Here is a 27362-nt window from a genome sequence, read left to right on the forward strand (position 1 = left end):
CAAAGCAGCTGATATTTTTGTGTATGTATTTGCATATTGTAAGTATCTTGTTTACCAGTAATTGAGGTTCATCTACAACATAAGGTAATGAATTTGAAGTCCTGCATATTTTCTCCAAGATTAGCCTAAGTCCCAGTCTTTCTGTGAGCTTTACACCTGAGAACTTCTCCAAATCATACCCTGATATGCCTGATTAGCCTGGTTGTTAGTACATCCCTGTGGTCAGTTCTGTAATTGTTCACCTCTTGTACATGCAAAATAAATCATTTTTGCTTCTCACCCAAACGTACTGTTTTATGAGCAGGTAACACTACCTTAAACAGCCATTATCAACTAAGAGATTAATGTTGATCTACTTTTCTCCAGTGTTTAATAAACACTGAGCAGATTTGGATAAGTCAGCAAGCAAATCTCAAAAGTGACTGGAGTAATAATGAGTATATGTTGAATGATCATACTGTTTGATTTTGCTTTTCATTAAGTTATGTTATTTTAGAGAAAATTTATGTTCCATAGAAGCTGAGAAAGATTCTAATTAATTGAGTGGAATGGTCTTTGGAGCTGTAAATGTGTCTATCTTATGCAGGTGCCATAAATTTTAGGTATTTTCTTGGTTTGCTTAGGCATGAATGTATCAATAGCTGGTGTAAGCTTGAGTTCAGCCTTAGGGCCCCAGCTACCAGCCATTTGTCCTGCTGCTCTTTGAGCCGTAGTGGATATTCTGGCCAAACATAAAAAAAAAACCCTACTGAATTTTAGGAAATTAAAAGCTTTATTAAAAAAAAAAGCTGAAATTAAAGCTTTGTTACCTCCTTTCATGCCTTTCTCTACACAGGGTATTTTAGAATGTGTTGCTGTCAGCCCTGTTTTGAGGACAGCCAGCAGCAGAATTCCCCATTTCTCCTGTTGGCTCTGCAGTGTTGCCCACGCTGCTGGCTGATCTCTTGAGCCCTTTACGTAACCTCCCCCAGCCCTGTGCTTGCTCTCACCTGGCACAACTGGCCAGGCTTTCAGGGCTCTGCCTTGCAGTTCCCCTGTTCTCGGGCACACACAGTGCTTTGCAGTGCACGGCCCTCTCCATCACTCCCAGAAAAACACACCTCCAAGGGAATCTCATAGAGTATAAGCATGAGTTTTACATCAAATGGATTCAATGCGGCCAGGATTAAGCATGTAAAAACAAAATACTGCATGGCTGTAGAGTGGCAAAAAGCAGCCAAGAAGGGTTTAAAACTTACTATAGGGAGTCTGAAAGGTGCCTGTTATTACTCTTGATGTTTAGTTCTTAGGATTCAGCTCTTCAGCTTGCTCGAAGAGTGTGAAAAAAGAAACTTGACCTTGACCTCAAGAGTACAGCTTGACCCCAGTGTTACTTCTTTTCTTGTTCTCATAATACCTTCCTTATATTTAAGGAAAGTTTTAACAGCCAAATCACCTGACCCCACAGCAGAAGGGGGCTTAGCCTAGTGAGTGCCACACATAATTTTTATTCTTTTGAAGGGAAAAAATGCCTCCTGGTAGGCGGCCAGCAAGTGAAGTCAGGTGGAATTTGCCTTCACTTGATTATAATCAGCTTTGTCCCTTTGTTTATGTCACCTCAGCTATATGCTGTTGCCACCTTCTCATCCGACCACTTTCTGTTATAAAGCTCAGCAGGGGAAATAAACTGAGGCCAAAACAACATATGGAAGTGTCTTGGCAAGATTTGGCTGTTCACTTGAAGTGTTTCTCTTTTTTCTGTGGGTAGGAGAAGTCAGAGCTGTGTTGTTTCGTATGTAAGGATCATTATTTTTAGACCAGTGGCAGTTCTTAGCCTCTACATGTAATCTGCTCAGAGCCATGCAAGGCAGAAGGGTTTGCATGAGCTGTCTGTGGGGCTCAGCCACTGATGTTGAGTATGACTTGAGTTTTGGAGGTGTGAATGCTCAAAGCACTGAATTGTGGTAATTTAAAGCTTAACATCTCATGTTTATCTATGTCAAGGTCTTTTTGGCATGGCAGAATTGTGATAAAAGCTTTTCATGAAACCAGTTGTTAGTCTGCTGGTGTTGAATTCCAACTGGGGGAGATCCAGGCCTGTTCTGCTGACTGTGGCTGAAGTGCCCCTGAATTGGAGAGTGCATGTATTGCAGCCAGAACCTCTGATTGTTCCCAGCAGCCAGGGACAGTGCATATAGAGGGAGTCTTGGTACATTTAAAGGTTACCAGGGCCCATTTTGAAAAACACCGGCTGAACCACGTGCGTTTGGTACTGCCAGTGGGAAGGTTTGCCATCTCTGGCATGTCATCTCTCAGCTATACATAGCAAACTCAAAGCTTCTTACAGAGAAACCTCTTACCAGTCACTTTCCACAAATGGTGCCTATACCTAAAGGTACTTAGTGAAAATCCTTGAGAGGTATTTAATGCAAAAGCAGTTAGTCTCCCTGGTGTTTTGCAGAAGCCCTCATACACCACTAGCAGGGAGAAGTGCAGTGCAGCTACAGCACAGCCCCTGGGCCAGTCACTCATTTTGTCTGAACCAGGCTCTGCCACCCCAAGGGCTTGCCAAGATGTGTGACATGGGGGGGCTCGACAACCTGATTGCCAACACTGCCTACCTCCAGGCAAGGAAGAGTGGAGAAGGAGATACCAAGGAAATGCAAAAGAGGCGTAAGAGCCTCTCGCTGCCCAAGATTGAGGAGTGCAAAGAGCATAGAGAGTCCATGGCTGGTGATTATGACAGCATCTGTGAACAGCAGCCCATTGGCAAGAAATTCTTCAGAGACTTCTTAGAGACAGTGCCAGAATATTTGGTAGCTAGGGACTTCCTGGATGAGGTGTCAAACTGGGAGCTGGCAGAGGACAATGTCAAGAACAGTACCATGGAGAATATTTTCACCAATTTTCTTAAGGAAGGCGCCAAAAGCTATCTGTCTTTCATGAGCTCTGACTTGGTCAGCAAATGCAAAGCAGCTACTGCAAAAGACTATGAGAACATCATGCAGCTGGCCAAGGAGGAAACCAAAGTCTTCTTTAAAGACAAGCCCTTCCAGGACTTCCAGAACAGCCCCTTCTATGACAAATTCATCCAATGGAAAGTGTTTGAGAAGCAACCAGTAACTGATAAATACTTCTCTGAGTTCCGAGTGCTGGGCAAAGGTGGCTTTGGAGAGGTAAGAGCTTGTACTTTTAAGGATGTGAGTCATCTCTCCCCTTTCAAGATGAGCAGGTGGGTTTGCAAAGAGCAGTGGATTAAGCCATGGTTTGAAGATACGTAAAATGTGCACCTTCAGATTGCCCATTTTCCAGAAATCAGGCTGGGTTATTTATACTGTGATAGAGGCTCTTGTGAGTAAAAAGCTACTTCAATGTTTTTATATTCTGTATCTATGCCAGTAAAAAAGCAGGTTTCTTTACAGAAACTTGCATGAATGTTCATGTAGTTAACTGTTAGTTTGCTTCTTGACATCATCTTAGGCTGTGCTATCTCACACACACTCAGCTAATTCCTAGCTGGAGTTGAGGGAAAAGCACATCAGGATCTGTTCCCAAACTACAGTATGGAGGTTTTTTGAGAGTCAAGAGAGTTTAACTGTACAGATGCAATCTGTATATGCTGCTTACTCTCATGATTACAGATTTTTGTTCTTGTCCACATTCCTTTTCTTTGCTAATGTATGTCTGCTAGGGGCATCCTCAAGAAGTTTTTATCAGGGCCAGCAGATACTACTGGTCCAGAACAGAACTGATTGTGTACTTGTTTTTTCCTTGTTTTCTGTGCTAATATACTCTTCATAGAAGTTAGTATCAGCAGCTACTAACAGGCATCAGTGATTCCCCACTTCCTGCCTGTTACGACCCTTGATATTCCAGTCTCTGTGTAAAATTCCTTCATTACCTTTCCATGTGCATCTTCTCTAGGTTTGTGCCATCCAGGTCAAAAATACTGGCAAGATGTATGCCTGCAAGAAACTGGATAAGAAAAGGTTGAAAAAGAAAAGTGGAGAGAAGATGGCACTGCTGGAGAAAGAGATCTTGGAGAAGGTCAACAGCCCTTTCATAGTCACACTAGCTTACGCCTATGAGACCAAAACCCATCTGTGTCTTGTTATGAGCCTCATGAATGGAGGAGATCTGAAGTATCACATCTACAATGTGGGAGAAAGGGGGTTGGAAATGAAAAGGATCATCTTTTACTCAGCTCAGATCACCTGTGGGATTCTGCATCTCCATTCCATCAAAATTTTGTACCGGGATATGAAACCAGAGAATGTCCTCCTGGATGATAATGGGAATTGCAGACTGTCTGATCTTGGATTGGCAGTGCAAGTCAAAGAGGGAAAAAGCATCACCCAGAGGGTGAGTATAAATTCTTTGAATGTGGGCAGTGGGAAGTGAAGCCTTTCTATTTCTAATGCCTTATGGGTCCAAGACTTAATTCCCCGGAACTGATTCTTTGCTAAGACCTAATGTAGTTATTTCATGCTGAGAGACAGGTCGTAAGAAGATTTGGTTTATTAACTCTTTAGCTGCTGCATGTGGTAAAATAACTTTTTTTGCACAGAAGCTGTAGAATCTACTTGACCTTCTGTTAAGATAAGCTCTTGATCCAATGACTTTAGAGAGGCGGATACTTTGTGCCTTATGGAATACTGCATAGTCAGGGATTTAACCAATTGTTTAATCAGCAACAGTCAAAGATATGACTCCTCTGTATTCTACGTTTGCTCCTAGGAGAATACAATTTTTTACACATTACTCTTAAGTGATGCTACTGATTGTATTGCAGGTGTGTGTAGTGCTACATAATAAATGATTTCCAACCTTCCTTCCCCTCACAAATTAATTCCTGAAAAAATGAGCAGACTTGATGGTTTGTAAATGTCCCTGCCTGTCCACATGTGTAGGAAGAAAAAGATGGATGACCAACTGGATTTTGTGTGAATTAGATTGTGCAGCACTTCAGCTGTGCCTGTGGTCATCCCAAACTAACCTGGATATGTAATAATGTCAGGAGATTTACACAAGATACATGTATTCAGGTAGCTTAACTGTGGAAAAGACAGATTTCTCTCAAGGTACCTGGTGCTTAAAAGTATGTATAATGAGAGAATGTGTCTGAAATACACTAAGAATATGAAGAAATGGAAGCAACATTACGAATTGGTCTATGTTAAACTCCCCAAGTTCACATTAGAAATTCAGTTGAAGAGAGAACCTGCTAATGGCCTTCTACATCATCTTTGATGTGCACATCTTTTGATGTTGTTAAATTCAGTAATTTTGAAGGATCTCTTCTGTTCCTGGCAATTGAAGAAGTTTGTACTGTGAGTGGTTTTAATTCTCATTGAAAGAAAATGTGGAAATTGCTGTATGTGTAGATAGTAAACAAATTTAAAATTAAACCACATAGTGTTTTGGATACAAAAATACAGCTTCTGTGGCAGCTAAGGCAGGCTCATTTTCATGAGAATGATGTTTTGTTTGTAAAGATGGCATTTTCATCAGTGAACCCAAAGGTATAATAAACCTTACTGTGCTCTGCAAGTTAGAGAGGCCTGCAGTTACTATGATCAGAACAAATAGTTTTGTCAAAGGGCAAGGTTTTTTCTTGTATGTGGGGTTTGGCAGAAGGAAAAAAACCTCATAATTAAAGAGTGTATTTAGCAATACATAACCATTTCTGTTGGTATTAGGGTAGAATCTCAAAACAGTATTGGACAAGGTGGTTGTTCCTCCTCACCTTCTCGCCAGCCATCAAATTGTTAGTGCTGTTTCTTTTGGGGTTTTTTGGAAGCTCCATTCACCATTATATGGGTGCTTTTATTAGAGCAAAACCTGCAATGAACACTGTACTACATGATTGTGATATGTTGTAAGGAATTTCAGTTAAAGGCAGTTTTATGCATACATTACACTGAAATAGGAGGTGGAAGAAAAAGACTTTTCATTTTTGTGTATCATACCTATAAATGAGTTAAATAATTAATTCTTGTAAATTTTTTGCATTTCTGTAAAATAGTCATATTTGGAAGCTTCTAAAAATGTTATTATTTATACTCATGTCATACACAGGAAGACCAAAGAACATATTTACAAAACTTACATTAATCTTCACCTTGTACTCCTCTAATAAAAGAAAAATGGTGCTGTTAAATTAGTTTTTGTCTACTAATCATAGTTACATTCTGACTTAAAATTATCTGAAAATTTACATCATAACATGCTTTTTGAGTATGACTGCCAAATGGTTATCACTTAACCAAACCTGTACATATCATTTTTTTCACCCAAAGGAGTGTATGGCTCCAGGACAGGTTTATCAAATGAAATTTAATCAATTGCATTATTTTGCAGATATAGTTTTATAGGGGCATTTTTATAAGCTAAAGCAGAATATATATATTCCTTCCAGGCCAAACCTGTATCGTACTGATATCTAAATGCCTAATATCATAAAGCTGTTTCTGGATTTTGGATGATGATTTGAACTGGCAATTTAAGGCTTACAATTTTCAGTCAATAATTAAGGGATATTGCTACTGATCTATAGTACATAATATATGGATTTATCTGTCTATTAATTTCATTAAAGTTTGCAAAGAATACACTATTTTGATGAATCCTGAAAGTTTTGTGCCCTTTCATAGATGTACAAACCATTAAAGATTAAATTTGTTCCGCTTTCAAAGCAGAAAAAAATTCCTGTCCTCTCATGTATGAATAAATGCACATCACCCATACGTCAGCTGGAGGATCCACTAATCCCTTTTGTAAATCTTATTAGCTGATTAGGTTATCACATGGCACATGTAATAAGCTTGTTAATGAGTTCCTGTTTTAGACATTTTCCAAGTTTTCATTGAGGGTTTCTACAAAATTATAATGTTTATGTACTGTTCATCAGCCAAAGAAAAGTTCTTTGTGGGTAGAAAGGTTTTTTGAATTTTAGTTGGATGACTTCAACATGGTCTTAATAAAAAATTAAGTGTTTATGCTTCAGAAAAAGCATTGTGCAACTGATGATTAATACTTATGTAATTGAAGAAGTTGCCTTGGTATCCTTTAAGTACTTCCATTACATACACTCCTTTTGAAAGCACTTGTGTGCTCCCTACCAATTGCACATAACTGTTAAAAATACCTTGCTTTCAGAAACAGTGCTCCTTATAAAGGTCTTGAAAGAATTGGATACCCAGCCTTAGTTTTCTCTCTCTCTTTTCAGTTGCTAAAGCAGCAAGGAGGAACATACAGCTTTCTGTGTGAATGGACTTTGAACTTATACTGTAGTTGTCAGTAATCAATACAGTAATAATCACAAAATTTAGAAAACTTTAATTTCACTGAGTGTGCTGATTTGCCTTTGTGAAGTGCCAACTGGCCCTAGAACGGAGAAATCACAAAAAAAAAAAATTCAAATACACAATACTGTGTATTTGAATAACAACAGTCTTGAAAATAAAAGTAGAAAACAGTTTAAAGCTACTTACAATGTCATTTTCCTTCATTAAATATACATGGATTATATGGGATTGTCTCATGATAGCTACCTACACCTGTGTAATCTACCAAGAAGTATGTGTGTGCACATTTACTCAGGCAGAGCTCATACTGACATCACTGAAAACAGAAATAAATTCTTACCCCGTGGTAATAAAACTATTCAGGACTTTAAATGTCATTATGACTTCCTGTAAATGTGTCTGTTGCATCTGATCTGATGTGTTGATCAGACCCTGCAGGAACTAGTTTGTATCTTAAAAGTATGGCTTTTTAAATGTTATTTTCTCTGGCTTACATAATTGAAATAGACAACAAGGAGAAACTGAGAGCCTGCAAAGATGGCTTTTACACAGGCAAAGTGTTTTGTCTGTGTACACGCTAGATTGATTCAAGCGCTAGGGAGTTTCTGCATATGACAAAAATGAGGAGCTTCTATCCCAAGTTAATTCCATTTTTCCAGAAATTAGTGTGTATTTGCTGTTTATTTAGGGAAGAATTTTCTGCCCTTACTGGGTATGGCTTTTGTGAAGAGCAACTGTTGCATGTAAATTGTGAAGAACTTTTGTGCAGATGCATGTGAGCCAGAGAGCTTAAATATTGACATAATAACTGTGAAAAATAACATAAACATATTTTTGTAGTATTTATAAAAGTGCATTCATATCTTCAGAGGTTTCAGGCTTCTTCACAGTTTTCCTGTGCTATGTTTTATATATTTGAAGGACATCATAATATTTTTATAGGAAAAACATGTTTTGGTTAAAATCTTACTCAAAATGTCCTTTTGCCCTCCTGTATGTTTGTTTATTATAAGATTCTATTTCTTAGGAAAACACAAGGAAATCTATTTAGATGTTCCTGAAACTTGCAGTTTAATTTCAAGGCAGCTGAAAAGCAGGAGGAGGGTTTAGACTTGTGAAATAAAAAATAACTCAACAAGCTATTCTACAGTTGATCTTTGTTCATTGTCACACGGCATTCTTATTGGATAAGATTGTAAAAATTTCTTCTTCCTTTGCACTTCAGAAAATGACAGCTCTTCATTTGCCCAGAATTAGAGGAACTTGCTGCTGTTTTGCTTATACCTTTTGAAGTATAACATGTAAAATTGATGATGTTTTTACTAGCAGAACATTGTTCTTAAAAATTTTAGTAACCACAGTTGTTATGAGGTGTGTCATCATGCCAGGTGTCTGAGATTTTTTTGATCTCTGAAATGTACTTTACAGAATGCAGCCTTACCCACAAAACTCTGTGGGGCCAGCTGGGATCCATGCAAGGGTGCTGAGGGAGCAGGCAGAAGTGCTCTCCAAGGCACTTCCCATCATCATTTTCCCAGCAATCCAGAAAACCAAGGAGGTCCCAGTTGGCTGGACATTAGCAAATGTGATGCCCATCCACGAGAAGGGCTGGAAAGAGGATTCAGGAAACTCCCAGCCTGTCAGCCTGGCCTTGGTACCACAGAAGGTCATGGAGCAGATCATCCCGAGTGTGGTCATGCAGCACATACAGGTTAACCAGCGTGGGTCTAGGAAAGGCAGGTCCCCCTTGACCAGCCTCATGTCCTCCCACGGCAGGGTGAGCTGCTGTGTGGATGAGGAGGTGGCTGTGGCTGTGTCTGTCTGGGCTGTGGTACAGCCAGTGTCACTGTCACACAGCATCTCCTGGAGAGCCCTGCTGCTCAGGGCTTGCACAGGGGCTCTCCTTGCCCAGTGAGCAGGGCTGGGTGGCCGGGCCCAGGCCGTGGTGGGGATGGAATCACATCCAGCTGGGGCCACTGCTGGGGCTCCCCAGAGCTCAGTGCTGGGCCAGCCCTGTCCTGTGTCTTCACTGATCATCTGGACAAGGGGATCAAGTGCACTCTGTGAGTCTGCAGACAGCACCAAGCTGGGTGGGAATGTGGATCTGCTGGAGGGCAGGAAGGCTCTGCAGGGGATCTGGACAGGCTGGATTGATGGGCTGATGGCAGTTCAACAAGGTTCAGTAAGGCAAAGCAGCAGGTCCTGCACCTGGGTCACAACCCCCTGCAGACTACAGGCTTGGGGAGGAGTGGCTGGGAAGTTGCCCAGGGGAAAAAGGGGGTTGGTCAGCAGCTGGCTGAACATGAGCCAGTGTGTGCCCTGGTGGGCAAGAAGGGCAGTGGCATCCCAGCCTGTGGCCAGCAGGACCAGGGCAGTGACCATCCCTTGTGCTCAGCACTGACAAGGCTGCACCTTGGATCCTGTATTCTTCTGGGCTTCTCACTACCAGAAAGACATTGAGGTGCTGGAGTGTGTCCAGAGAAGGGCAGTGGAGCTGGGAAGGGTCTGGAGCACTGGCCTGGTGAGGAGCAGCTGAGGGAACTGGAGAAAGGAGGCTCAGGGGGACCTCACCATTTTCTACATCTCCCTGACAGGAGGTTGTAGCTAAGTGGGGGTTGGACTCTCCTCCCAGGTAACAAGTGATAGGACAAGAGGAAATGGCCTCAACTTCTGCTAGGGGATGTTTAAACTGGATATTAGGGAAAGTTTCTTACTCAGAAGGGTAGTCAAGCATGGGAACGGGCTGCCCAGGGAAGTGGTGGAGTCACCATCTCTGGAGGTGTTTGAAAGCTGTGTAGATGTGGGGCTGAAGGACATGGTTTAGTGCTGGACTTGGCAGTGCTGGATTAGTGGTTGGGCTCAGTGATCTTAGAATCTTTTCCAAACTAATTATATGAATGCCATGGTCATGAGAGTGAAGGAACAAAACTAATTTTGTGGGACCATTCTGCCTCCTGCAGTTCTGGATATGGCAGAAAGGATACTGTAGTCATCTCAGATTAAGAGAATGCAATATGTCCATGAAATACTTTTCCTACACACAGTGTAGCATCCATTTTTTCTGTCAGGGAATGACATTGGAGCACTTTGTGACGTAGCACAAGGTCTCAACATGACTTTTACCATTGTTCCTCATTCAGCTTAACCTGACAGTTAATAAATGCTATAACATTTTCTAAAAAAGTGCACATGCTGGAATGATCCCTTGGGTAAAGCATCTGGTGGGCCACACATTGACTCCTCATATTCAAAGATATTTTTCTTTCATTGCATAAGAAATGCAACATTTGGCTGACACTATAATTCTTTAAATTTTTGATTTGACAGCTTTGACCAGAAGCGGTATTGCAGAAACAGTAAGCTGTGAGATGGTGAGGAATGTACTTCTGTTCTTACTGGACCACATGTGACATTCCACTTGCTGTCATGAATAGTTTCAGTTAACACACATGCAATTTGTTTTTTTAGGAAGACAAAGTAAAATCCTGGAATTGCAGACACATACAAGTGAAAACTGGGGGGCTTGGTTTTGTCCATTATTCAAGCTTAAAATCTGCTAGTGAAACGTAGCAGGTGGGTGGTTCTTAAAACAGGTATTAAACCAGAGTGTCATTAAGCTGCAGTACTCTCTTGAAAAAGGTCTTGTAGGCTCTACAAAGTTTGTCTAGGTTCAGGGGGAGAGTGGACAATTGATGGAAAAAAGTTATGTTGAGAGAAACTATTTCTGTCTCTGGAAGCCCTTGAACTGCAAATAGTTGGAGTCTTGGAAAGTATAGAGAAGTCTCTATGTATGCACCAGGCTCTTAGAGACTACACTGTATATTCATCTGTTTGAATGCAATTCACAGACAGTGAACTGGCAAATGGGCCACTAGTCTGATGCAGCCAGTATCCATCTTCTCAGATTCACATTTTAAAGAATGGTACCTCCAACATCAGTCATGATCCTGAAAGATAAGGTGGATGAAATCCCATGGATTTCAGTGATCAGCAGTAACTCTCCAGGCCTCAGTGACATTTGCACTGCTTAACCTGCAGTGGCTGTACCCACACTGGAAGGGCCCTGCCCTTGCCAGGCAGCCTGTGGTCCTGTCCCCTCAGTCACAATGTCACAGAACACAGATTTCTCTTTGACATCCCCTTTCTGAGAAAGCAGTCTATGCATGGTGCCATAATAATTTATTACGAGGAGCTTCATAAAATACAGACAGAGCTAAGTAGATGGAGACTTTTCTCCTTTATTAACACTGTTTTTGGAATATTCTGTGGTCAGTGAATAATGAAACCACAAATATCTCTGAAGTATTATTATTTCTACATTATAGATGAGAAATGATCAGGAGAAATTTAAAAGAAAATTAAAGGGAAAATCATGTTACAGGAAGACTAGAGAACCTTTGTAATTCTTGAATTCTAATTGTGGGCTTATGACTCTCTACTAAGTGTTCTGTTTGTCCTAAATGCTCCATCCTATAATGTCTGATTGCTTCCCTGCCTGTGAATGCCTTCTGATGTTTTGTGATGACACTTTACTGAGGTGGGAGTGTTAGCAAGTTCTCTCTTCAGTCAGGATCTGAGGCAAAGGTTTACACATGGTCATGCAAGAAGAAAGCGGGGAGCTGCACTGGTATCCAAAGTTAAAATTGGTGCCCAGTTATTGGATTGTCCTTTCTCAAGCTCTTTATCCCTTTGACTTCCATACAGCATCAATCTAAGCTGAAACCATGTTGTAACTGTCTATTTCTCTTCCCAAGGAGGAGCACACAGGCAGCAGTCCCTACTGCAGAGTGGCTTTCTCTTTTATTGTGCAACTTCCTTCATTTCAGTCATTACTGATGGCCAAGCTTAAAAGATTACAACCAATGCTGGATTTTTTTTACTATACCAGTTAGTGCCATATTTTCTTTTTTTCTAATATAGCAAAAATCTGTTTTCTCCCTTTTGTGTTTTTGCCTGTGTGGGCTTTTTTTAAAAGCACACAGGTTTCCCTATGAAAATTATCTTCTTATGTGAAAATAAAAAAAAGTTTGGTCTTGAATTTTGTATAGGCATGTAGGATTTAGTAGCTCCTAAGCTCCAGTATTGTCTTTCTCATTATGTTCTCCAGCTACTCTGAAGAGTCCTCCTTGTGTTCTTCTGAATCCATAGCCCAACAATCCATGATGGGCCATCCCATCCGAACTCTGCTAAGCATTAACAATATGCCAGTATCTTTATTCTGTGTGACTTTCCGGAGTGCCTTTTGCCCCATTTAGATTTAATTTTATCTTCTTTTGAAAAGAAAAAAAAAAAAAAAAAAAAAAGCCTATTAATTGGGTCAGCTGGTTTCTTGAATGTAGTAGAAACCATGGAGGAGCTGCAATTCTGTGTAACTCATTTTAATTACGCTCTGTTCCTCCTCACAGTGATTCTTGGGAGAGAATTAAGATGGTGAAGTGAGTGACAGAGGCAGAGCAGTGTTTTTCTCCACATCTAGGGCCTGTTAGCTTGTGTGCAGGGAAGAGATTTCTGTGGTCTGTTCCTGCATTCCTGCAGGGTCTATTAAGGCCATTGCTGAAGGAGCAGAGGAACAGCTGGACAAGAGAACAAAGCAGGCAGTGGCACCCCTTGGAGGAAGGAAGGACCGAGCCCCAGGAAACAGCTGATAGAGCTAAACTCAGCTTGTTTTTTTTCCTCTGTTCAACAGTTCTTGTGCCATGGCAAACAAAGGATAGACATTCTGATTTGCTTTACTGTTTGGTTTGTTATATCAATGGAGTTTGTTTTGCAGAGATCTGTGGGAAAAGGTAGCAAGACCTAAATCCCGTTTTTCCCCATTTGCCGTTTCTGTGCTGCTGAAAGCTCCAGAGAGTTGTGTCTCTTTCTGGGCTGCACCTGCTGGAAGCGGCACGGGGGCGGTGTTGGAGGGGCTGTCCCCTGTCGGGACAGCAGTCACAGGGCTGTGTGAGCTGCTGCACTGCGGGCCTGCTTCTGCCCCGAGCTCTGCTGTGCCAAGTGCCCTTTGACTGCACTGGGATCTCAGTGCACTTAGTGCTTCTCGGGATCACATCTTGAATTACTGAAAGATTATAATTATGTGACCTTTGAAAAATTTATGCAGGATCGCATTTCACAGAAGAAACATTTGTATACTTTCAGATGAGTCATTTCTACTGTGCCCTGTCAAATCACACTCAAAGCAATGATTCCACTCAACAGAACTTCTTTGCTAATGTAGCCAAGGGTAGCATTTGGTCATTATGTTTTAGAGGATTACTGAAAGATTGTCTTTTGGGTTGTTCTCAAGATAGTGAAATTAAGGGAAAGTAGATCTGTGAACCCTTTTCAAAAGCAGGTCAATTAAAAGTTAATTGACTGAACTTTAATGACTATTTTTATAATTCAAGCAGCAATGCAAGCAAGGCATCCTGCTTATCAGAAAAGACAATATTAGATGGAGAGCAAGCAAAACATAGCTAGTGTTGTACTGACTATACTTCAAAAAGTTCTGTGCCTCTACAATGGCATAAGACTTCTGTCTCTAGTAAAGAGCTGGAATAATATAACATTCTTTGTCTTCTTTGTGATATTTTTATTTATTGTCTCCCGTTATTGTTTGCAGGTCAGTGAAAATGTAATATCATGTGTCTGTGTCTCTGTAAGATCACTTGATTAGTTAACTCATATTTTCAAATGGTACCTTGTGTTTGGTACCAGGAATTATACAGGAAAGAAGAGAATAATGTGCTTGGTCTCAGTCAAAACCCAGTGGACATCCTAGTTGTGCAGAGTTGACAACAAAGGAATTAACTTGGAGTATTTTTTTTTTATTTTCTCTGTTTCCATTAAAAGAGTGAAATTTATCCATGTAAAGTAAGATCTAGTAAGAAAAAGTGGGTTTCAATTAATATACAGGTTCTGAATTTACTTATAAATTGTACTGAATGAAAATATCTGCAAAATCATCCAAACCTAGTGATTTTTCGTGTGCTAGACATATGAGGATCCCATACTTGGAGATATCTGTTCTGAGGCATAGTCAGATAATTCTAACTGAATTTAATATTCAATACCAGCCCATGGGAAATAGACATCTTCAAAAAATAATGCATTTATCTTTTGTGGTAGCTTTTAATTTCTCTGCTTTCTGTCCTTTTCTCTTCATTTTTGCACTAGAATATAGTTTACAATATACTTACTCAGCCTGCCAAGAGTAATTTACTTTAATTCACTTTTGCTTTGGGAATCAGTGGATGTGTTTTCCACCTAAGACATTGGTTTTTGCTGCTCAGATTTCACTGCTAGTGAGAGTTGTACAGTTTAAAAACTCCCTTCACAAAACTTCTGTTTACGTCCTTAGATAAACCTCTCCTGAGGTTATTGAGGTTGCCTTTCCTGTTGCCATAGGATCTCTTTTCCTGGAAAGATGATCTGATTTTTACATCTTGTTCTCCACAATGATTATGTAGGGATGTTAGGTATTACCTTCCCTCTAATGCTGCCTACTCTCCAAAGATAGAACTAAATCTGCATGTGGAGGATCTGTGTTCTTCCAGGTGCTGAATAATTCCTTTTTTTGTGTTCTCTATTACGGGCTTTAGCAACTTTCTTCCCAAATGATTTTGCCAAAACTACGTATATAGAGAAAGAGGTGGAAAAGACTAAAATTTAAGCTCTTTTCTTCCTTTCTTCAAATTCCTGTTTTGATAAAAATAGAGGTTTATGTTTTTTTCTCCCTTACTGTTTTTCTTACCCTTTAAAAATTCCTGTTCAGTACTTGTGAAATATGTTTGCTTCTGCTATAAAATTGTTGTGTTTTTAGCGGGTTTTAAGTCTCAAATCTTATGAGATTAGATTTAGATTCCTGCTTCTTAGCCTGTTCCTTCATTGTGAATAGAAGGAAAGCTTCAGGGTTGGGAGAGATTTGTTTTTAGATTCACATTTGGATGAAATTCTATGAGAAGAACAGCTGTCATGAAATTCTGAATTGAAATGGTTTGGCATATGAGAGGAATGATGTATTTCTAGACTTCCTCAGATGGAGTTGCATCAACTCAATAACAGCTCAAGATTTCAGTGCTACTAATTTTGGGTGTTGAAGTTTAGTTCTTGGTTACATTTAAGCTCCTCCAGAACCTGTCACTTTAGTCTGAAGGGAGGCTGGTTTTGGTCCATTCAGTTTTCTATTCAGTTGTGGTTGTGCTGTCTTTTTGGTCTGTGGAGATGGCCTTGCTTTCTCTGTTCTTGAGAAACACAAGCACCATGTCAAAGCATGATGTTCTTCCAAATGCTGTGTCCTGCTGGAGCATATGTTGAAAATGCCCATGGAAGAGAATGAAGTTACTTGGCAACTACTTCTTTGGAAAAAACAACTGTGGAAGAGGAAACACAAGTGGAAGGAAAGAGGCAAGCAGAAAGGAGCTGCCTTGAGACACATCTGTGACAGCAGATTTCTAACTTTTTCATGTCAGATGTACCCAGGTTCTGTTTGATGATGCTAAGTTGTAGCAAAGTAATCTCTTATCAGAAAGGCCATATTGTGCTGCCAGGGCACATTTTGATGATAATGTGACTCAATAGTTCTTCAAGGCATTAGTGCCTCAGCTTCATCTCAGTAAAAATGTTTATTGCTTCCCAGAAGGAGAAAAAAAAATAAGAGAAAAAAATTTCCAGAAACCTATTTAGAGCTGTGTTTACTAATCCACAGTGAGCTCCGTGTGCAAGCTTTTGTATCAGATTTTCTCCACTACTTTCAACCTCTCCTCCCCCTTCCAGGTTTTTCTGAGGCCAGATGGATCTGGAGTCTGTGGTCCATGTTTGAGCATTTGTCCCCTTCCCTGAACAGAGCAGTAATCATACCTAAAAATGTAATACTGTCAGGATATCTCTCAGTATTTTTAGTTAGAGAAACCCAGTGTAAGCAGTACAAATTGCCTGTGGGATGATGTCAGCAGCTGCAGTGCCCATGCTGCTCCTCTGTACTTCTGTGGCTTTCAGGAGGGACGCAACTGTTCACATTTAACCTTTCCTTTTGCTTTCAACCTGACTGATGTTTTTGTTCTTCTCATTTCATTTCTGTTTTTCAACCATATGGAGGATTTTGCTCTATGTCCCTAAAAGTAAAAAAAAAAAATACAAAAAGAGAAAATAAAATGGATTTTATTTTCTGTCTGTTAGGCTAGTGGTTTAATTGATGCTAAAATGTTCCCTCTTGCACACGTTGTTTACAGTAGAAACATTATATGTCATAATGTGTAGTGACACAAGGTGAAGTTTATGGGGAGACCTGACTTGGAATTACTGTGCCTAAATTTGCAAAAATCAGAGGGGTTATCCAACCCATAAAATAAAATTCATCTGTTGAGCTGTGCTTTTTATAAATACAAGTTGTCCAAATGAGCTTAGCTTTACCTTTTTCTATCTGTTTTGCTTTGGAGTGAATCTCTGTCACTGATGTATTCTGATAGTAATAATGACCATCTTGAGTGGGATTTTGCACAGACACAGTTTTTTATTTTAAATTGTTACACTGATAATACATCAGTCCCAGTATGTAAAAAACATGTGAGAGGTTCAAGCAGCTCTTTGCATGGTTATCACTGTTAGGTGCATCTGGCAAATACATAACACAGAGCATGAGACACAGTAGTAAATGTGGGTTCAGCTGAGGAAATGCTGCTGCAATTGAAATCCCCCATCCTCAGTCACGTACCAGTGCAGTAGCGAGAGCTGATCCCTTCACTCCCCTCCCAGGTGAACCAGCTCCCTGGGGACAGGGGCAGCAGGAGCTATTTCAGACACTGCAGCCTGGTCCCCAAGGGGAAAGTGGCAGGCCTGGGCTGGGAAGAAAGCAGGCAGATGCCCCTCTCAAAGAGTGGCCATTTCTTCTCTCAGTGAAGGGGCCATTCGTTCTGTAAATAGTATTTATTCAGGCATCTTTTTTTAGTTGGGAAGTATGAATTTCTTCCTTCACCCACATGTGTGTAATTTATGAATTATAATTTTCATAGGTTTACTTTCTTACAGTGGTTTTTAGGAGCTTTTCTTGGCCCTTGGTGGTAGAACATTTATCCAGAAACCAAGAGGGAGGTGGCTGAGAACTTCCTCATTGCAGCTCAGCTACTGGCTTGATGAGAATTTTTTCACTGGCAGCAGAGCCCTGTGTTGGACCAGTTATAACCATTGCACAGGAATGGTTTTGCCTGATTTTTGTTTGATTGTTGCTGCTTGTGTTTACACAACAAAACTAAGAATATCTTCAATGAAAAAAAGAATGAAATTGAGGAAGAAAGCAAGCTAGCCATGAATTTTAAAATAAATCATTTCTAGTTAGAAATTGCACTGACATTTCATCTTTGAAAAGCATATGTAAGACGGTTTTTCTATGTGTCAAGATGTTTAAAGAGAGATATGGTCCATGTGCTAAAAAAGTTATACCTCACAGTTTCTAGATTAAAAAAAAAGGTCAGAGTTTCTAGATACAAAATATATCAGTAGAATTACTAATATTTTGGAAGAATTATAGACTAGTGTGCTTAATGGTATGCATTTCACTGCTGACATTGTATAGTAAATGTGTCTGTGTTTGCACTAGGCTGGGACAAATGGTTACATGGCTCCGGAGATCCTGAAGGAAGAGGACTACAGCTACCCCGTGGACTGGTTTGCTATGGGGTGCTCTATTTATGAGATGGTTGCTGGGCGAACACCATTCAAGGATTACAAAGAAAAGGTCAATAAGGATGAGGTTAGAAGAAGAACTCTGGAAGATGAGGTGAAATTTGAACATGCCAGCTTTACAGAGGAAGCAAAAGATATTTGCAGGCTGTTTTTGGCTAAGAAAAAAGAGGACCGTTTAGGAAGCAGGTATGCCTTCTCAATCTCAGTCCAATGGAGATTAAAGCTGCAAACAACATAGTTATCTTACTTACTGCACAACATGGGTTAGATCCTCACTTTCTACAGAGTAATGCATCTTCCCTTTCACTTTTAGGAAAAAAAGAGGTGGAAAGTTTAGAAGTTAATATGGAAATAGGGAATGTTTTAGCAATAGTGTGGTCACCTATCCTCACTCGAGATGACTCGTAGGAGTTGCCTTCTTGTTACTTTCTGTGTTAGACTGCATATAGTTTTGGGAGAAAGCATCAAAAGGGTTTTTCTTACACATTCTTCCCTAAAGGTAAAAGATATTGAAGTGGATACCTGCATCCCTGCTAGGGCAGACTGAATGCAGAACATTAGGCTGTATCGCTTACTGGAATGATATGGGCAGGAATCCAAATCTGCAATGTGGATTCTTTTCCCTGCAGATATCTAATTTGCAAGGCTGCGTCATTGGCTTCTCACTGAAGAGATCGTAACCCCTCTGCTTTGCTCAAGTGCCTTAAAAAAATGCTGTAAGTTCTGGTCATCCTGACTCATCCCAGGCAGAAAAACAACATTTGGCACAAATTTCTATAAAGCAAAACATTTCTGGGCACTTCAGAGGTGGCTTTGGGTTGATGAAGACTGGTAGAGAGGTCTGTGACTTAGCAGTTTAAAGGAACTGTTCAATAAGAAGAGAATTGCAAAGCTAAACCTTGTAATGTTTAACTTGTAATAACTCTGATCCCTCTGATATATGTGGGTGTGTGTATAAATAATTTAGTGCATTTCTGATTAGATTGCAGATCTACATTTCCAGTATAGACAAACTAAAGAAATGTAATAAAAATGTAAAAAATTGATAGGAAACTGCTAATACCTGTCTTTAGAATATGCTGTGATTTGAGTCATCTGTAAATACAAATACATGTATCAGGTGCTTTTCCAGTCTAAAGATGGAATAGACAAAGGATCTCATTAAAAATGCGTAGTCTTCTAAATTTATACTTCATAACAACGTGGAACAGTTTTTCAAAATGTTAGGCAAACATTTGTCTGAAAGAATTAACTCTAGTGAAAGATAATACATCATTAATACACATATTCTTAATATTCTGTTGTTAAATGAAGACAGACCTGCTGAATTTTCCCAGCAACTGTGCGAGGCAGCAGAAAAAAGTTACTTTCATCAGCACATGGAGTATGTTTAATACAAAATCTATATGGTTTTACTACGTTTTAAAAGCTTACTTTAAATTCAACACAGAAACATTCAGAGTATGCTAACTTAAAGTCAGAATACTTTGCAGACATTTGGACTTATAGCACTGTGTGAAGAAAACAAATTTCAGAGTAGGGGAAAATGAAATTTAGAAATTGTCAGTGACTTGACTGAGTTCATTCAGCAAGTCTGAAACAACCAGCAACAGACGATTCACTTACTGTAACCAGATCGCCTTTTCCAGGGGAATAATTTACAATCTTTCTGTCTGCTTGTTGTTCCATAACTTCTCAGAAAAATGAGAAATGTGCACAGAAAGGCTACTCCACATAGTATTTTTAATTTTCTGCTGTTTAAGATATTCTTCCTGTGGTGTGCCATACTTGGAGAAGGCGAACAATAGGATATATACCCTGAGCATGATACAGAATAAAAGCCTGCATGTACCTCTTAAACAGGGTGATACTATTCAGGACAGCTGTGTGTTATGTAAAGATTAGCACTGTAATTCTCCTAAGGACAACAAGAGCTTGGGTTATCCACAGCAGTGCCTGTTGCATAAGTTAAAGCTGCTCAAAGACAGCTTTATTTTGTACACCTGACCTTTTAAAACACTCCACTCTTCTGCTGAAGATGTGATTTCACTAGCTAACTCAGGAAAGATGCAACCACTTTTCTCCACTCAAACTTTTTGAGATTGATATCTCAAATCCCAAACCTGTAAAGTGATTTTTAATTTTTTTCAATGGAAGAGTACAAAATTGACCAACTTCATATGAGTTCATTTCCTCTTCCTATTTAAATTACATAAAAATGCAGTTCACAGAGGATGGGCTCAAGTTCATCTCCAGCTAGTTGGAAGATGTCTCAGTTCCAGTAGATGGCATTCATGTAGCTTTACATTTTTTAACTTTTTATGGTTTCAGGAAGAGGAACACTGCAGCAATCCATTTTGAAGCCTCCACCAGCTTCTAGTGCTTTTTGGTTTATGTTACAGAAAGGAAAAGCAAAATAAAGGGAAATTTTTGCGAGTGGATCTGCCCAGTCAGCACTGCTGGCTCAGTGTCCCAGGACAGCAGTTAATTTGAACAGCAGCTGAAATGCATTTCAGGCTAACAGTGAATGTAAATTGATCATGTCAGGCTGCTCAAGTACTCGGTTGTCACTGGATAGGTAAGATAGGAGATGATTTTGCAAGCCTATGGATATGCAGAAGTCAAGATCCTTAATCTATACATTGATACTTTTGTTCATATGGTACTTTGAGGTTCAAAACATAATATTTTTTATTGCCCAGCATGCCTGGATGGCAGCATCCATCATTCTTCAGGTTGTGGCATCCTGGTCGTTCATGGGGGTGGTACAGTGGGTAGTGGTTGGTGGCTTGCTCAGAACTGGGCAGCAGAGGTGCAAAGTGACAATTTTCTAGCAGGGTGCTGAAAAGAGCAGCTGGTGGTTTCATCTCTGCTGTGCCCAGGGAGCACCAAGGCAGGCCAGCAGCACAGCAGGGCAGCATGAGGAACAGGCAGGAGTGCCAAGCTGGACGAGCTGTTCTGAATGCATAGAAATTAAGATTTAAAAAAATAAAGATTTGTCCATAATCACACAAACCTAGTGCTTCTATATGGTGCTTCTGCACATTTGCAAAGATAAAAGACTTGCCAAAGGTTTGCATTACATTTTATTCATAGAACATTGTCTAGAAATACATGAGGGCTTACACTTTGCTAAGTTTGATTGTGTAAGGAGGTTGGAAAAGAAAAAAGCAATGTGTTAGGAACTGCCATTTTCTGAGTCCAAAACACAGACAAATTTGGCTTTCCTATATTACTGTTTTCAAGAGCAGTGCATCCATAAATACGTTAAACAAAGAATGCATAGGTGTGCAAAAGGCAGTGCTCCTCCTTTCTCTAGAATTCAGACTTTGCATGCCTTGGCACTGGAGGCACAGTTCAAAAGCTGTGGTCTTTGGTCATGCTTCAACAAGCACACATTTGAAACTCAGATGATTTTTATCACCAAAAAATATCCTACAAGTCTCTCTCTAGGTCTACAGTGAAACAATTCACTAGTTCTTTTACAGCTGAAGTTCCCCCTGAGGTCTGCAGTTGTTTTTCATAAGATTTATTTAACTTAAGCATTTGCAATGATTTAGTCCTTTCTGGTTTTTATTATTGGGTTTTAACTATATTAATAAAGGATTATGTTTGTGACAGTGGCACACATACTTTTGTTAATGTCATAATCTGTAAATCTCTTGCCTAAAAAAACTTTGTTAATTTATAAGAGTAGTTACTTTGAATGAACAGTCACTGTAAGTGGGAGTGTTTGTTTGAGTGACATAACTGAGTTTAAGCATGTAAATGTGCAGATGCTTTGAATTAAGATAAAACAAGAATTGTCATTTGTCACTAGCTTCCTATTCAGACTATTATTGCTCAGAAATTAACTCCTTATATGCTATGATAGGGTTTAGTTCATATTCTTACCCTACAATACAGATACTCCCATAGCTAAAGAGTCAATCACTGACCTTCCCTTGTGGGACAGTAAATCCAATACTGCCCCTCCCCACCCTGCTGTAGGTTCAGTGCTGGTGGAAGTGCAGCTTTGGGTGGGGTATCCCAGCTGCAGCACTGCAGCTCCTGCGTGGCTCCTTGCCTGGGCTGATTTACCCTGGGACGTGCAGGCACGAGTAATGGGATCAGCTTCTCAGCCTATGTTGTAAAATGCAGCGTTCCTGGGTAAAGAATAAAGGAATTGTGTAGCATTTTTTATATATATATATAAAAAATTGTGTCATGTACAAAACACAGACACCTCTGTATCTCTCTGACAGCAAAACACACTGGTGAACAAACTTCTGCTTTCTTGCAGGAATGAAGATGATGACCCAAGGAAACACAGCTTCTTCAAAACAATAAATTTCCACAGGTTAGAGGCAAACCTTATTGACCCTCCATTTGTGCCAGATCCATCAGTTGTCTATGCCAAAGATGTTGCAGACATTGCTGACTTCTCTGAAGTACGAGGAATTGAGTTTGATGACAAAGACAAGAAGTTCTTCAAAAAGTTTGCGACAGGTGCTGTCCCTATACCCTGGCAGGAAGAAATCATTGAAACGGGACTGTTTGATGAACTGAATGATCCAAACAGAGTCGTTTCTGGAGGTTATGCAAACGGAGGGGAAGCTAAGTCAGGAGTTTGTTTGTTGTTGTAATTTTATCATTACCAAAAAGAGTAGAAACCACCTCAAAACTTTCCATATTCTGACTCTGTTTCAGAAATTCAGTACACCTGTTTGAGAAAGCCAGCCAGTGTAATGTGACATTGACAGGCTATGTAGGACCACCAGCTGAATAGACTGTGTTATTTTCCTTTTCTCTAAGAAAGGATATATTTTTGTGTTATTGAAGATGTATCAAATGAAGAACCATATTTCTCCAAGAAGCTTAGAATAGAAATTCTGAAATACAAAAAAGCAATGATAGAGTGAAGAGACAAGAGGTTTTGAAAATGACTGATTACCATTTTGAATACAATGATTCGTTGGTTTTCTTATTTTTTCTTGTTATTTCTACTAAAATTTCCTCTTTGTTCTACAGTTTTCAGGAAGGATGTTTTAATTTTCAAGTAATCGCAGACAGTGGAGCTCATATACCCTGTCAAACTTGGAATCTCTCTGGTTAGCCAGTCTGTCTGTTAAATTCTGTTAGTTTTTGGGTGGTTTATTGTAATATGTTCGAATTGTCATAAGATATAAAGAAAGCTCTACATATCAGTTGGAAATAAAAACAACAGGATCAAACTCTGCAAAAGTGACTTTAATGGAGTGAAGATAAGATTTCACCAATTTAATGGAATAAAGAATTCATTTATTATCATTGAGTGTAATCTTATAAGTAAAAATACTATATACAAAGAAAATGTATTTATAAGTAAATACACTTTTTTTTGGCAATTTTAAACTTATATCAGATTTTCTGATATTTTTTCTGTAGTTTGGTGATAAATTAAGCTACAGATAGACCAAAGCAATTTGTAATTGACTTTTTACAAGACATTTATTTCAATGTAATATAGATTTTAATTCAAGTTGCAAAATGCATTATACTATTAAGTGATGTAATGGTGAAAAGGTTATGTATGCAAGTTGAAACTATCTTCAAATGTTTATTGATTCTCATGCAAATTTTGAAGTGTTTTTATTTTTCAATTTTATGGCAACCCAAATGGAATTACTTGGGAATATTGCTGTGAATACTGGTGAAGTGTATTACTCATAAGATGCCTCCTGCTGATTTTCTGTGCTATGAAAATAGGCAGTTGTTCTTTGCACTTTTAAAACTGATCCTGCACGTGCTGGTCACTGTCATCTATCCAGCCATAATTTCCATTGACTAAAGTGGAAGTGGAAACTACTTCATTCCTTGGAGTCCTGGAGGCTGCAAATGCCCCATTTTCTGTTTTTTATACAGCAAACCTCCTCCTGAACTCAAGGACTTCTTTTAACTAGACACTAGGATTGTCTCACACGTCTGTTTTAGAGGAGGAAAACCTGTAGATGCAACGTCTTCTGTTCTCAGGTCTGTCATATGTGGCACAGAGCATTGGTATTTATTTGTAACCTAAAAGCACATCCCAAACTCTTCAGTTTTAAATACTGTAAGTGTTTTAGTCACAGCTAAGTAATACATTGGTAATACTTTGTGTTGTTCTGAGTAGAAAAAGAATTGCTCTTTTTTCCTTTTAAATTTGCTTTTCCGGTGTTTTATATAATTAATATTCAAGTGAAAAATCAAGAACAGTGTTACTTAGGATTAGTGGGTAATTCTGTTCATGAATTATGAGCATAAAATTGTCTGCCTTTTGAATGGAGACTTTCTGTCAAATAATTTAAAGCAATATAAGCTGAATTCTGACTTGGTCTTTTAATTGAGAAGGATGATCCTGAAAGATGGTGAAAAGCAGAGGGAGTTTAGAGAAGAGTGACGTTGTCCTGGCATAGATTTGCAAGAGTGCTTCCACTATTGACATCCATTGATTTTATTTTTCATTGCTCCCACCTGCAGAAAGCCCTCACAGTGATAGTAAATACATTAGGCTAGTATATTTAAGAAACCAAGACAGAAAACTTTATTGTTGTATGCATTTCAAAAAACCCACAAAAGCAACACAAAACCCACAGCCACCACCTCATTACAGCTAGGAGAGACCTATTAGTGCTAGTGGCATAAAACTTCTGTCCTGAATTGATATACCTCAAGTCCATAGAAATGCTGTTTCAAAAATCCTTCAGAACCATAAAGCAGCACTCTGAAATGGCCAGAGGTTTTCCAGTGCATAACTGAGTTTTAAGTTGCCATTTGGAAGGAGGTTATGTATAGACAGAACGAGAATTTAATGTCTTGTTAGAATCAGATATCCCCAGTGATACTGGGTGCTGCAAAGCTGCATTATTCAGAATGTGTTGCAATACTGAGATCTGTGAATTTGGGACACCATGTGTGCATAACATAACATCGGGTTATTTAGTTTTTAGAAACGTTGTGGTGTCACTAATCCCAGCAGGATGTGCATCAGTGAGATCCATAATGTTAAGTGTTTCATGAATCATTCAGAGTAACACATCAGAAGTCTGATAATGCACAGTTTGGCACGGTGTGTGACAGAGAAGAGCGTGTTATTTTAAAATATTAATTTTAATTTTCTAAAAGACTCTTTTCACAACATGGACAACTTCTGTTTCCACCATGGAGAGGAAGAAGGGCAAAGATTATTTTTGTATTCCTGTTAGCACTTTCAGTGAGTCTTTTAAAAATTATTTTCCATTTTTTTTAATGAATCTGTGAAATACTTGGTCCTTTTCTTCTTCCTGCCACTGCGAAGTTCCTTGTTAAACTTTCAGAAGCAAAGTTATTTTAACCACTTGCTTCACCTTAACAAAAAGCCAGCAATCCCAAAAGATTTACATGTTCAATGAATTGTCTTACTGCAACCAAAGATGCTACTCATGTGAGAAAAATGAAATGTATATGCAAGTGTTGCAAGAGCAGGGCCCAAGTCAAAAGTATTGACCAAGTTACTGGATGTTTATGATAGAAAATGAGGCATGACTTTGGGGAAGGAAAATAACCGTGTGGTTGTGGATTACTTGAGTTGTTGTGGCAAAAGGAAATTATGTAATTTGAAACTGCAATTTTTTTTCTTCTAGCTGTCTCCCTTTTCACTGCTTTGCCAATGTTGTGGTGTCTCACTTGGCTGCCTCGTTTTTCAGCAGATAAGATGCATTTGAGTGCTAATATAATCTTAAAAACTAAATTGTGAGCTCTTGCATTAAATGCCATCTGTGACAGGTTACAGGGTGCCCTGGCCACTCTGCAGGCGTTGTACTAACAGTGCTGTCTTTCCTGCCCTGTTTTACTCAGTCCAGCTGTTGGAAATGTTTGGTTATTTTAACTGTAGCAGGTTAAAATGTGAGATTTGTAGCAGCTTGATGCGTTCTTACAAGAACATAATTTTAAGTTCGACAACACTCCTGCTGGTTCTGAGAAGGTAGAAGAGAAAGACTTTTCCCTTTATCTCAAGTCCAGATTTTCTTTGGTGCTATCTCTGTTCCCCTTACCATTACTCCCCTCATTTCACTGAGCACAGAGACAAAATGATGTTTGGTATTGATATTAACCTAATGAAATCATTATTCACAGAGATCATTTCTCAGTGGTACCTTCAATTGTTTCATGGCAAAGGCTCATTTAGTCCATAAATGAACTTGTATTGCAGCAAGTAGTTCACTTTTATATTGCAATATGAAATAGATTTAATTCTAGGAGCCTATGTGCAAATTCCTGGCTATTAATGGCATCTTTATTAGGAAAGGCAACTTCACATTAAGCTAAAAGCATCATAACAAATATAATATTTGAGACAGTAATTTCTTCAACCATAAACAAATGCCAGTACAGAAGTAAGATGAGATCTGTATTTAGAGCAGATGCTTGAAATTGTACAGTTGTAGTTATAAAGTGATGCATGGTTTTATGTACTTTTTATATCAACATTTTTTTAGAAATAAAATGCTTATAATACTGTATTTAAAATATTGTCACTTTTACAGCTTTTAATGATATATCTGTAATATTTTTCTGATCTGAATATCCACATCTATGATGAGAATAAGTAAACTCTTACTTATCGTATTTACCTTAAAAAGTATAAATTGCTTATTTGATGTTATGACAATCATTTCTATCTTTTTATCATTAGTTTTTTAATACCAAAACATTTAATCTCTTTATGTTGTAATGAATTGTAGAAAAGTATTTTTATGATATCCAGTGTTTTTTCTCCATAGTAGGATTTTAATTAAGATCTTAGCAACTATGGCTCTTAGCACCATGGAAGCACTGAAAGTCCGAACAGTTGTGGGACTTCTGCTAAAATCAAAGCGTACATTTCTCCTGAGTGACAAACACATCCATTTTGAAATCTCCAGGTGGAAGAAGGTACTGGTGCTTTATGGTGTGAGACCTGACACGTGTAATGTTTGGGTAAAGGTCCCCTGTGATCAGAGCAGCTCAGGGAGTGCGTGTGGAACTTTGTGTCACGACAGCCTCGGGGAGCTGCCCGGGCACAGCGAGGAGTGCAAGGACAGGAGCTGCAAACCAGCTCAATTCAGCACATGGCATTTTAGGATTCGGCACTGCTGCATTACAGCAAGTAACACTCAATCGAGTATTTCATTTAAAAAAACAGACCAAAAGATTAATGTTTCTTAGGAAATCATTGCTTGGTATTTCTCTTGAGTTTCATTTAACTGCCTGAACCTGAGTATAAAATTCTTACAGTTAGCACTCTTCCTTATGGAATGGAAATCTTTTTGGCATCTCTTGCCTGGAAAAGCAGAAGAGTAAGAACACAGAGGGTGTCACTGTGTTTCTTGGAATGCAATTACCTTTGTCCATGGGAAAACATGCCTGGTGATGTCTATAGGTAGCACCCTTTTCCTGAGT

The 27362-nt window shown here is 39.1% G+C and overlaps 1 protein-coding gene across 1 annotated transcript; it reads left to right on the top strand.

Annotated features, from left to right (window-relative positions):
• The first annotated feature begins 419 nt into the window (after positions 1-419).
• On the top strand, positions 420-26431 carry GRK7 (G protein-coupled receptor kinase 7). The gene is made up of 4 exons (XM_063408072.1): positions 420-3155; positions 3904-4341; positions 17860-18131; positions 22228-26431. Exons 1-4 carry the CDS (start codon positions 2406-2408, stop codon positions 22568-22570), a joined length of 1803 nt encoding a protein of 600 aa, XP_063264142.1. The 5' UTR covers positions 420-2405; the 3' UTR covers positions 22571-26431.
• Positions 26432-27362: the final 931 nt, after the last annotated feature.

This window comes from Prinia subflava, chromosome 11 (genome assembly GCF_021018805.1).
Source record: "Prinia subflava isolate CZ2003 ecotype Zambia chromosome 11, Cam_Psub_1.2, whole genome shotgun sequence".
In the NCBI taxonomy this organism is placed as follows: domain Eukaryota; kingdom Metazoa; phylum Chordata; class Aves; order Passeriformes; family Cisticolidae; genus Prinia; species Prinia subflava.